The 12,171-nt window shown below is 39.0% G+C and overlaps 1 protein-coding gene across 3 annotated transcripts in view; it reads left to right on the top strand.

The window, feature by feature from the left end:
- Nucleotides 1-12,171, top strand: part of TWSG1 (twisted gastrulation BMP signaling modulator 1) — a 38,642-nt gene continuing 26,471 nt past the window's right edge. For 2 of the 3 annotated variants that reach the window (XM_075213297.1, XM_075213295.1), the window contains exons 1-3: nucleotides 1-129; nucleotides 4,230-4,389; nucleotides 8,682-8,781. In XM_075213297.1, coding sequence (XP_075069398.1) covers nucleotides 4,267-4,389; nucleotides 8,682-8,781 — 223 coding nt within the window. In that variant the 5' untranslated portion in view covers nucleotides 1-129; nucleotides 4,230-4,266. The remainder of the gene's footprint in view (nucleotides 130-4,229; nucleotides 4,390-8,681; nucleotides 8,782-12,171) is intronic. The other variant, XM_075213296.1, reaches the window with a different exon arrangement.

Genomic DNA, 12,171 nt, shown 5'->3' with positions numbered 1-12,171 from the left:
CTCCTCTTCCATACGCCATCAGAGTCTAGGAGACTGCAGAGAGCTGTATAGTTTCATCCCTGTTGTAAGGAGAATTGTAGTGAGACAGACCCCGGGGTGAAGACGGGATATCATCCATACAACCTACTGGTAAGCACCGTAGAGGAGGTGGGTTTGGTTGTCATGTTATATGGGAGATTATCTATTCTTAATTATTTGGGGGTAACATTGAAAACTATTAGGAAACCAAGTGTTCAGTCTACCGAATAAATTGCATTCTCTTTCCGTGTCAATGGAAGAAGGGATCAAGGGGTGGATTTTTATACGAGCCTTACTGAACTTGTAGAAGGCTAGAGAGAGAGGGGTACACAAACTTTACCTATATAAGAGCATCAAAAGGAATGTTATGTTGTAATTAGTTGCACTGGGCTGTGTTGCTGCTTAACCCATTGTACTCCAGTGTAACTTCAATTCAATTACATACTACAAAAAATACTGTTCCCTGAGTTTTGCATGCCCTCATGGTCCTGTACACTTTGAATTCCTGTGCTAGAGATTCTAGTATATATATTCACAACTTCACTGTTTTCTATGCGGGACATGACTGTTTATGCTGATTGTAGGGGTAGATTACATAACTTTTTAGCAGGTCTGATAGTGATTCTGAAAGATGTTTGTGTTTTCTTCTGCAGGTTTATGCAGGGTTACCAGCACCTAAAAATATTTTAACTGATCATTTTCCCCAAAAAAACCAAAAACATACTGCGTTTTTAAGGGCACAGTTCTATATCAAAACTAGCCCAGAACAACTTTTACAGTCAATAAGTCTCAGGCATTGTAAGCAAGGGTTAATAACCCTGCAAAATCTCAGAATATTCAGCATTGCACTCCTGTGTCTATTTGTGGCAGAAGGTGGATCTCATTGTTAGTGACAGAAAATGTACACAGGTTGGCAACCTTGGGCTAATTGGATCTTCTGGATACTATTTATATTTCATTTGCGTTTCATGAATGGGACATTGCATTATAAAATGTTAGTACTGAAAGACCTTTATTTTTTGTTTTTGCAAATCAGGAAAACAAAACAGGCCCTGTAAATGAAATGTATGGGTGGCATATTGTTGGCACACTGGGTATCCTTGCTGCTTTGGTTCCATTCGTTCATCTTTATGTGAAGTTTGTATGTTCTCCCCGTGTCTGCATATGTTTTCCTCAGGTGTTAGTTTCCTCCCGCAGTCTAAAAACATACTAATAGGGAATTGGATTGTAAACTCAAGTGGATTGGATGTGCTTGAATAAACATTTTTGGATTGTAATGTTCTGTGTTATATAATAAAATAAAAAAAAATTACATTTATTATAGTATTTTTATTATGCAGTTTATAAACTGCACATTGTATAAATAACATTGATCATAGTAGCTAGTCCATAAACCTCAGTAACAGGATTTTCTGGGAAATCCAATCATTGTTCTTAGTCTGTAGTCATGAAAACAAAATCAACTCCTTTTACTACTGATTTCATTCAAGCCAGAGGTGGACAAAATAATATAGAATTCGGGGGCCAGTCTGTAGACTCTTGGAGCCTGCAGGAATTTTTAAGAAGCCAATGGAGATGTGCATCCATTGTCATGAATAGCAATTTGTTTTATTTTATTTTAAGTACATTGGTTACCGGGCTCCTGGGATATATCCAGTCCTACTTTAAGCTAATAGAAAGCAGTGGTGAAGTCTGCAAGCTTTAGGTAAAATGATATTTCCCAACAATGAGCGGCCCAAAATTCAACACGTTAATTAGGTTAACATCAGTCATCAGCTGGAATGTTTTCTGGTTATCTTATCTTGGTTTGGAGTAAAACTGTACTAATGAAAAGATTTAACATTCTATTTTTGCAATCTCTGCAAACCACAGTTGGAAACAAAATCTCAGCTTATGATCTGATAATTAAACTTAAGTCAGATATAACCCCGATTGTTGTACAACAGCAGGTTTTCAAGTTTCAAATTATTTGACTTGCTTGGCTTAACAGATAAGGATCATTATGGCATCAGAAATACATTATTTTGTTCCCTGTTTTTTTCACTAAAGTTATTTTGTTACAAAAAGTTAATTATGCCTCTACCAGTTCTGTTGTTATCTGTAAATTGCAGGTATGATAAACAGTCTTGTTCTGTGATAAATCATGATCTGATAATTTGACTTATTTTTTATATGCCATGATTGCCAATAGTCAGTAAAGTTACTGACAATTGGATAGTAAAAAATACGAATTAGTAATACTAAATTACACTGTACATGCAAAACACCAGTGGGTTGAGCCAGAGTTTTACTGCAAACCTCTTGTTTCCAATATTTGACAACCTTTGTCCTCTAAACTGCCAATATTTATGTTTTTAAATACAAAATGTTGCTGCATAAATTATATCTGTAATAAAATGGTTGTTGTCACTAAATATTGTTATACAATTTTTAAAGGGACAGCTATACTGGGTACAGCCCACATTATTGTGACTTTATTTCTGCGCAAGTAGATTTTTTTTTTATTTTTTTTTTACTACTTAAATTATAATTCCATTGTGTTTCTGCACCCAGCGCTAATAATAACAGATGTATTATAAAATGAGCTCTTGGGGACAATTTAAAGGCAAACTAATTAAATAGACTAAATATAAATGCACAGTATTTTCTATGTTCTGGCACTTCTCCTAATCCATTGGGAACCCCCAATTTCTGGCATAGTCAGGTGAGTGCTCACTCCTTCTGGCAACATGTGGTTTAGGGATGATAAAAGTGAGTGTCAGCATCCCCAGACCACAGTAAGCATTAGGACAGACTAATCGCCCTAGGAGCAGCCTCTTTTTTTTTTTTTTTTTTTCATAGAAGTGCGTTGTCCGAACTGCAAGCAGGGTCAACAGACCTCAGGTAAGTAATATTGTACCTTTATGTTTAAAGCTGGGTACACACTACACTGTTTTCCTCCAATAATCGGCTCAAACAGCCGACATACGACCGCTCGTTCAAAAGTCAGATCAGTGTGTGTAGTGACACGATGGTCGAAAGTCTGCCCAAATGGACGATTATCGCCTCATTTGGTTGGTCGTACCGTTTAATATTTTCGTTCCAATCTCGTTTCCGCTGTGTAGTGTGTATAAACTTCTGACCGATCCACAACAGTGAGTACCAAATTAGTCATTGCTCACGACAACATGGCTGTAAAAAGACGCTAAAAGGGACGTCCGCTCATCCCTTTATCGTCCTAAACAAGGCTAGTGTGTATGCAGTCCATGGACCGAGCGATCGGACCATCGTTCGCATGTAAAATCGCTCGGCATAAAAAGTTGGTCGAAATTTCTGTAGTGTGTACCCAGCTTAACATATACAACACCACCCAAAGCTGAATTGTTGATTTTGAGTGGCGTTAACCTTTAAAAAAAGGGATGAATGAGGATTATTGAGGTGAGTTTTTTGATGGTGTGTGATTAGTTGACGGCAGTACCACTGGCCTCCACCCTGTAATACCCTCCCACTAACTTTACTTTTTTTTCCTGGGAGTCCATCTAGCACAGTGGTATTACTAGGGCTGTCTATAAGAACCACTGAATTGTTCCTCCCTTACTTTGTTTAATAAAATATGTGCTTATGTTACTTATTTATTCTGCATGTTTATATTTATCAGAGTGCATGTGGCAACTATCAGTAGTAGTGGCAGCCACATTCTGTCCTGAACCAATATTTATGGGAATTGTTACCCTAATTGTCATCAAATAAACTCCCACGCTAGAAGTGCTTGTTTTGCTTTGGGGGAGGGGGTCATAGAGACTTGCACAGTTAGGACAATAGCTTTGTGAGCATATTTTCATGTTGCATTACTTTTGAGAGAATTACTTTCTGGAGATTTGGCCTGACCAAGCTTTACACTGCCACCTGGGTGCCGTCATGGCAGTCAATGGTCCCTGTGGTGTCAGTATTGAGAGTATTTCATACTGAACTTATTTTTTCCTAGTATTTCATTCTGGACTTGTTGGTAGAAAATAATTGTGATCATCTGAACAAGTCTTTAATTCGTGCAGTAATAATGTTTACCTTAATTCTGAACTGCCCTGAATGGTTCACAGAATTGGTAAATATAGGAAAAACAATTAAAAATATGTATGCAATTGAAATCTTATCTAGAGTGACCCCTTAAGTTCTTGTAAATAATCCTAATTTAGCCTCCATATTAATTCATTTGTTTGATGTCTCTTTTTTAGCTTTCCTTTCAGAAGTTTTCCTTATCGGTAATAAAGAATGAAGTGCTCCCACTTTCCCATCCCAGCCTTGGCCATCGTTCTCTGTGTTTCTTGGATCCTGCCCATTCGGTGCTGCAATAAAGCTCTCTGTGCAAGTGATGTCAGCAAATGCTTAATACAGGTAACTTGGTATAATATGCCCCAATCATGAGTGGCCTTTGCTGTGTGTCGTTGAGTAGGTCTACGTAACCACACATACTGTGGATATTAGGATGTCCACACACGTTGCAACCTGGCCGTTAAGTTCATGGCTCCTCAAATGGTTACTTTACAATGCAAGAGTGCCCTGCAAAGGAAAGCCCTGCAAATATGTGGATGATGGCCGCCAATTTACCTGGCTCTCCACCATATACAATCACACCATCTTTTTCTTGCTTTAGTGCCTATCTTTGTGACGTGAAGGAGCCACCAGAGCATGGCTGCTTTCCTTGGGTGTGATGAGCTCTTGCACTTGTGGGAAGGGGCTGTTTTTAATCTCAGAATGATAGACCTAAAGCTGTCTCTGAATTAAAGTACCCAGGTGAAGCTGGATGTACAGTGTGTGGGTAATGTTGACCATTTGTTAGCTGTCTATTTCTAATGGACAGTCATGGAACCACTGACTAGAAAATATAGAAATTCTACACCAACCAACGTAATTACATCTAGTGCACTAACCATTGTAAGATACAAAAAGAAAAAAGTGTCACTTGATTCAGTTTTGAAACCAATATATAGCAAACAGATCCTTATTTAGACTGTGCCATAAGAAAATGTGTATTTTTAAAGCCGAATATTAACATTTTGCTGAGTTCCATACACTGCTGCCTAAGATAACTGCCTTATTCTACCGCTTTATAGAACCATGCCTCTCATTATAATGTGACGTTATTCTACTGTTATACCCTTGTGCATCTTTATTTCAGAACTCTTCGTCAAATAAGGAATACAATTGCCATGTACTAAACAATACATTTCCTTCTATGTTATTAAGCACTGGTTTAGTTACCTACATAGCTGACCGGTATCTTTCCACACTTGTCAATATTTACCTATATAAGTTTCATGATCTAAAAAATAATAAATACTATTTATAATATTATATGTAAAGTTCTTCTATCTTGACAGAATTTGAGATGTTTCACAATATATTGCGATGTAGCAGAAGACAAGCTACTGCTCTCTGTTATCACCATTTTGTGAACCATGAGGCTAAAAGAGGCTGCCTGCATGCTCCAGTTGGGTTATTGACACAAAACCTATTAATATAAACTTGTTCATACATATTCACATATTTTAATAATAGCTCTTTTATATAAGTCCAGTTGTATTGTAGGTTTAATGGATGAGTGAGTTAAGATGGCTTACTTTTTTTTGGGGGGGAATTTTACACGTGGAAACTAATGGGAATCCAGTAAATGTATCTGTTTTTGAGATAAACGGGCAAAAAAATAATGATAAGGAAACATACAGTTGAGTGGTATGCATACCAATGCTAACATTAACTATAGAGAAATAGCCATAGGCAAGGTTTTGTGTTGGAGAGAAAGTGAGAGTCATGCTGGTCTTATTACAGCTGTCTACAGTAGAGAGCTGAGCAGACACAGTGGTGCCTGGTCAAGGACTAGAATCCAGAAGACGCCCAGTGCTCCGTTTAAGATGCTTTTAAGACAAAATTTTGTGAGCTGTTGTGGCTTGTTTTCATTGTACTTGCATTGTGCACACTTATTACTCCAAATATTTCCCTCTGCGCTCTGTCCAATGTATATGTTTTACTGTACTTAATACTACAGTGGGACCTGCTCTATGAATAACTGCACTTGTAATAGATACACACGCATTAGGAAAACAGACAGGTTATATTTACTAACACTTTTTGATTTAAGAAAATGAAATAACAAAATGATTATACACATCTTGAATGATTATAAAAATAAAAAGTGGATTTCTGAGTGGAAGCTTTAGAGAGGACAAGCTGGGGGCATCCCACTATATATATATATATATATATATATATATATATATATATATATATATATATATATATATATATATATATGTGTGTGTGTGTGTAGGATATCTGTGTCAACCTGTGAGAACTTCAGGTGCCACTACATGTTGTTCCCTTCAGTTGTGCTTCTTGTGTGCCATGATTGGAAATTCATTTGGCATCTTGGAACTTGGCACTAGAAGCCAAATCTGTCCATGGATGGGTTCCTTTAAGGTGGCTTTACACATGCAGATTTAATCAGCCAATTTAGTTGTTTTTAACTAAATGACAAACCATTGCACAGTGTGTGGCACCAATCTTGAATGATCCAAATCTGGTTGGATTTGAACCTGCAGAGCGGGAAACCAGGTCAGCTGATGACCTTTCTACACGCAGATATGGCACATCAGCTGACCCAAGAGTGGTATGGCCACCATATCCCTTTTATTGACGCCCAGGATTCTTACATGGTCACCACGAGTCGTCCATCTGCTATCCTATGTCCCCTGGCTCAATGACTGAACCAGTCCAACAACCCTGAGGCCTACCATCACACTGAGCCTACCCCAATGACCCTGGGACCTACCACCACTGGCCAGGCCTAGCAATGTCCTCAGATCAGGGACATACAAGGAGCCTAGCAATGAGGCCTACCCAGAGCATCCACTGGTAAACTTATCAAAGACTATATTCAATAGGGCTGATGGCTAAATTATATTGCACCATCCCCTGTGCAGCCTGCGGCTACAATTAACCATCAGCCCGTCCTCATAGGACTCTGCACTATTTTGGTTGTTGCACCATCATGTACCACACTTCTTCAAAATTCCAACTGCTTCAAGATTGGAGCTCCCGACCACCCTGATGGACTGATGAGACTGTCGCCTTTTGGAATATATGCTATTAACCTGAATAGATTAGTGCAGTGGTTCCCAAAGTGTGTGCCGTGGCTCCAAGGGGTGCCGTGGCCAGGGAACAAAAAAAAACAAACAACTTACCAATCCGGCAGCGCACGGGACCCAGCATCCTCCTCGCTTCTCACTGAATGTCGGGCATGACGTCATCACGCCCGACATATTCAGTGAGAAGCCGGAGAGAGGAGGATGCTGGGTCCCGGGCACCGCCACATTGGTAAGAAGACAGAAGAAATAGAAGAAAGAAGGCCAATTATGGTAAGTAAAGGAACGGAGGGGAAGGTGAAAGGGAACGGCAATGGAGGGGCAAAAGAATGAGGAGGCAGAGTGTGGATGAAGAGGGCACAGTGTGATGATTTTTGTACATGTTGTTGTTTTATTTTGTTTGATCTTATTCCTCTTAATATTAGCTGTAAATTATTCTTAAACAGAAATATAATTGAAAAAAATATATAAAAATATTCTTTTCCCTTGGATTTATGTGTAATATTTTTGCACACAACTTACGAAGTATTTCTGTCCTGACCTAAATACTTATTACGTTATTTTGACTCAAATAAATGATACTACGAATTGTGATCTCACAGGTTCCAGATTTGGGGGTGGTGTCACTTTTGCACTGGGATCTTGAAAGCTGAACTTGACTTTGGCTGTTGGTTTTGACTCTGCATGAGAAGGTCTACCTAGGCATGGCCCTAATTCTAGTTTGCCCTGTGGCAGATCCACATTTGATAAACACTCTCCATTACTAATTGTCCATCTTAAATGCTTATACTACATCTCATCAAGGGCACAAAACCTAAATGAAAATAAAAGTATTAAATAAGTTATTTCTATGTTGCTTTCCATGCATATGGCTCTGGTATAGATTCAGCTCTTATACTCTACAAATATATAGACTAGATATATATTCGAAACATAATTTGCAAGCATCTCCTAATCAAACAAAGCTAATGTGTATTTATAAATTGTTCATGTGTTTGTATGTTCTATCTACAAGGCATACATTCTAAGAAAGCCAGTGAGTAAACATTAGGAGCACTGAGCTTCCTTCTCAGAACAGTAATGAAGCATCACACTGCAATGAAAACCTGGTAACTTAGCTCTGAGCATTGTTGAAATACAATTAAGAAGTCGGTGTGTAAACAGAAGCTTAATGACTTCCTTTTGTGTGACCCTTCCAGACATTTGTTCAAATCTAGACCAGAAGTCTCCGCATTGCATAGCTCATTGCAGTGTGTCTCCTGCTGAGAGCAGTAATGAGGTCTAGGACAATCCCAATGAGTTTTGTCTATTGTGATTTTATCATACTCCCATACTGTAGCTACTGCTAGACTATACAAATGGAAATAAAAAGTTTCAGCAACATTACCAAGTTAAACAAATAATATCAAAGTCATGATTTGTTTTGAATTACATTTTTATTTATATTAGATTTGCATTTTCTATTTGTGATATTTTTATAGAAGTTGATTATTATTAACGTAAACTGGTTACTTGTTTGTAATGATTTGTCCTTTGTTCAACTAGGAACTCTGCCAATGTCGACCTACAGATGGAAACTGCTCTTGCTGTAAGGAGTGTATGTTGTGCCTGGGCACACTCTGGGATGAGTGCTGTGACTGTGTTGGTAAGTGTGTCTTTGTAACCATTTATAAAGCAAGATCTAACCCACAAACAAATACGCTGGACTCCATATATAAAATTACTGAGTAGGCTGGGTTTTTTCCAGATGAGATTTCTTTTGTTGCGTTTTAGTAGTTCTTTGATCAGGAGAAATCAGTTTAGTTTGTTATGTTGTGTACATGGTCAAAATAACAGTGTATTTACAGAAGCCTTCATATATGAAGATGCAGAAAATGTTTTTGAATGTCACATGCCTCTTGTGCACCAATGTACTTGTTTATGGACCAAGGCAGAAATTTTCTACCGATGTGTTCTCTATAATTTTACCAACGACTGCTTAAAAATAAAAAAAGCCACAATCTGCACGTCAATTCATGTGTACACGATATACACGTTTTACAAGATTTACCATCATATCTGTGCTCCTCATCTGTCATAACCATCAGCTGAAAAGATCATGACTCTGGAGATCCTGATTGTGAGCGCACACACTGCAGAATAGGAACAACATCAATCCGTCGTTGAACGAGATTTTTAGTCCGGTTTTTCAAAAATAAAAATGAAACGTTCGTGTGCTTTCGAACGATAATGGTTCATCGTTGCAGCATACACAATAATGTAATATCGACCCGAACAGTCGTTTATCGGGTGATTGGCCTGATAATCGTCTGAAAACCCTGTAGTGTGTACTCAGCCTAAGGTGTCAAACTGGCAGTAACTGCAGAGGGTTCAAATGTCAATCTGTTCTGATGTGAGTGGGAGTTGGGTAAACCGGGGATGTCCATATAAATGTGGGCTAGGGGCACTCAATCGCCTTGTAAAGTGAGATTTTCTTGCTGTGAGGCACCGTATTTTTAAATGATCTTCATGTTTTGGAAGCTTCTTTTCTCATACTAGGTGACAGCTTCTTACTTATGTATGTTCTGGATGTGATGGTAAGTGGGGGGACATCTTATACTATCAATAAAAGGTGCTAATGGCTTCCCAAAGGTGCTTTTGATGCAGGGAGGTCAATTTTATGTGAACAAAATGATGTTCTAATACACAAATGTAACACCTGAAATACAGACAGTCCCAATATTCATTTACCCTAATTATTTGTTTAAAATGAGGCTTGAATGAGCAGTAATTATAGGAGTGAAGTGTGAAAGTTGTAATTAAGAGGCTGATCCTAAAGTGATAGTAATTAGTACAAGTTCTGACGTTTTTGCAAAGTGCACAGATCCATCTGTCTCTGCGAATGATTACTGTGCAGGGTATTTTTATGGGGCATATTTAAATAGCCTCCTTAGCAGTTGCTGATAGTCAGTCAGTCACTGCGGTTATGTGGTGACAGTTATTGGTGCTGCTGCTGATTGCTAGGCACAGTCTCTGCTAAGGAGTTGGTTGGCTATTACATATAGGGAACGCTCATAAAGGCACTACCAAGTGACATAATAGCTTTGGGGGGTGGGGGGGGTGGGGGTATATTTGTTGCCTGAATAAATGACGCTATTAATTCAAGCCATAATCTGCACTGTAAAACGCACAGTACGTCATGGTGGAGTATTTCATGTGATTATGAATTGATAACGCCAGTGTAGAGTTGTGCTGACCTGTCTTGTGGATTCCATTGTCTACCTATGGACTTGCAGCTCACAGCTGCACCAGGCTGTGAGTATAATATATGGCATGAGGAAACAAACACTTAGCTGGAAAAAAATATTTAGAAGTGGAATATAATGTCTGCTATTGCTAGATTAGTGTTCTATCTTATCTTGCAGCCGATAATGATCATTTATCCCTAACAGGGAATAATTACAGGGATACAATTTGAAAAATGTTTTAATGACCAGTATTCATTACATTACTATAACTTGGCTAACACTAAATAAGCTAATATGTAATTTTATGTTGAGATTTAATTGATTTTCTGACACGTGCATACAAGTTCCTTAGGATAAGAAATTGTAATAGAGTAGTTAGATGACCCTGCAGAGAAGTGTGCAGGTTGTGATGTGAGCCGGCTCACACTTAGCTGGCTTGTGATGTCTCTGGCCGGCTATGCATGATTGAATGCAGGTGTCTGAGTGGAGTGCCAGACTAGAATCCGCCCTCAGGGCCTGTTACACTGTACTTTTCTCCAGATGTGCGGACTTATGAGCTGACATCACTGCTTACAAAAACACAAGCTGTAACTGCACGTTCATTGCACCTCCAGTAATAAACACTTCCCCTCTCCAATGGTGGTTTGATTTAAAGGCTTTTTTAATAGATCTTCACTTTTCTTTCCAAATTGAGTATGTACGGCAGATTATAAATGGTGCAGTTGTTTACCAGGCTTTTATGACTAAGTTAGTGATGATCAGGACTGGCCTGTTAAACTACCTTGGTTATTTTGCTTCCTCCATCTGAGATCACAGCTTTGATATGTACTTGTGTTTTCTCTGCAGCAATTTGTGGCTTTCCAATATGAACCATGGAGGTAAAATACATTGATCAGTGCTACCCTTGTTAAGGAGTATTAAAAGTATGACCCTACCCACAGAGCCAGTGCTAGCACTATGGGAACCAAAGCAGTCATAATGAATAACCTAATGTCACTCATTCAGTTTTTCCTTTCTTCTGTTCCCTGTGGTCCTTACGAAGTGCCTGCTGCCTGGGGCTTTAAATTAAACACTCCCCCCCCCCCCCCCCCCCCCCCACCACCACAACCTTCATTGATTGGAAAGAGGGGGGTGCGTTTCATTATATTTAAACGTTCTGCCCATCCATCTCCTCCGCTGCTGCCATTCCTTTCTTGTAGAGCAGATGGCACATCATGCTGCTGTTCTTCAGTGTCAGTCATAGTCTGGGGGCATGGTGCTGTGAGATCATCATCAACAACATTTATACAGCGTCAGCAGATTTCGTTGCACTTTACAATTGGGAACAAACAGTAATAAAACAATACTGGGTAATAGATACAGAGAGCTTACAATCTATGAGGCAAAGGTTTGATACACAAAGGTAAATGCTACATCATATTGAATATTTGTCCAGCTAGAATGCAAAGGTTACAAAGTATTGAGTGGACTGTGTGATCAGTCACAACTATGTTGGTCAGAGGGTTGTTAGCTGTGTAGAGGGTGGTAATAAGGTAACCTAGGGAGATTAAGAGGGTGGTAGAGGAATATCAAAAGCTTGCCTGAAGAGGTGGGTTTTCAGTGAACGCTTGAAGGCCTGGAGACTAGAGGAAAGTTTTACTGTGCGAGGGAGGGAATTCCATCAAGTGGGTCCAGCGAGAAAAAAGTTCTCTAACTGGGAATGGGAGGATATGATGACAGTTGAAGAGAAACGCAGATCTTGTGCAGAACGGAGGTGTTGAGTTGGGAGATGTTTTGAGACGTGAGGAGATGTATGTCGGTGCAATTTT

This window comes from Mixophyes fleayi, chromosome 5 (assembly GCF_038048845.1).
Source record: "Mixophyes fleayi isolate aMixFle1 chromosome 5, aMixFle1.hap1, whole genome shotgun sequence".
Taxonomy (NCBI): domain Eukaryota; kingdom Metazoa; phylum Chordata; class Amphibia; order Anura; family Limnodynastidae; genus Mixophyes; species Mixophyes fleayi.
Note: the sequence above shows the minus strand (reverse complement) of the source record. Positions and strands in the feature narration are given on the sequence as shown.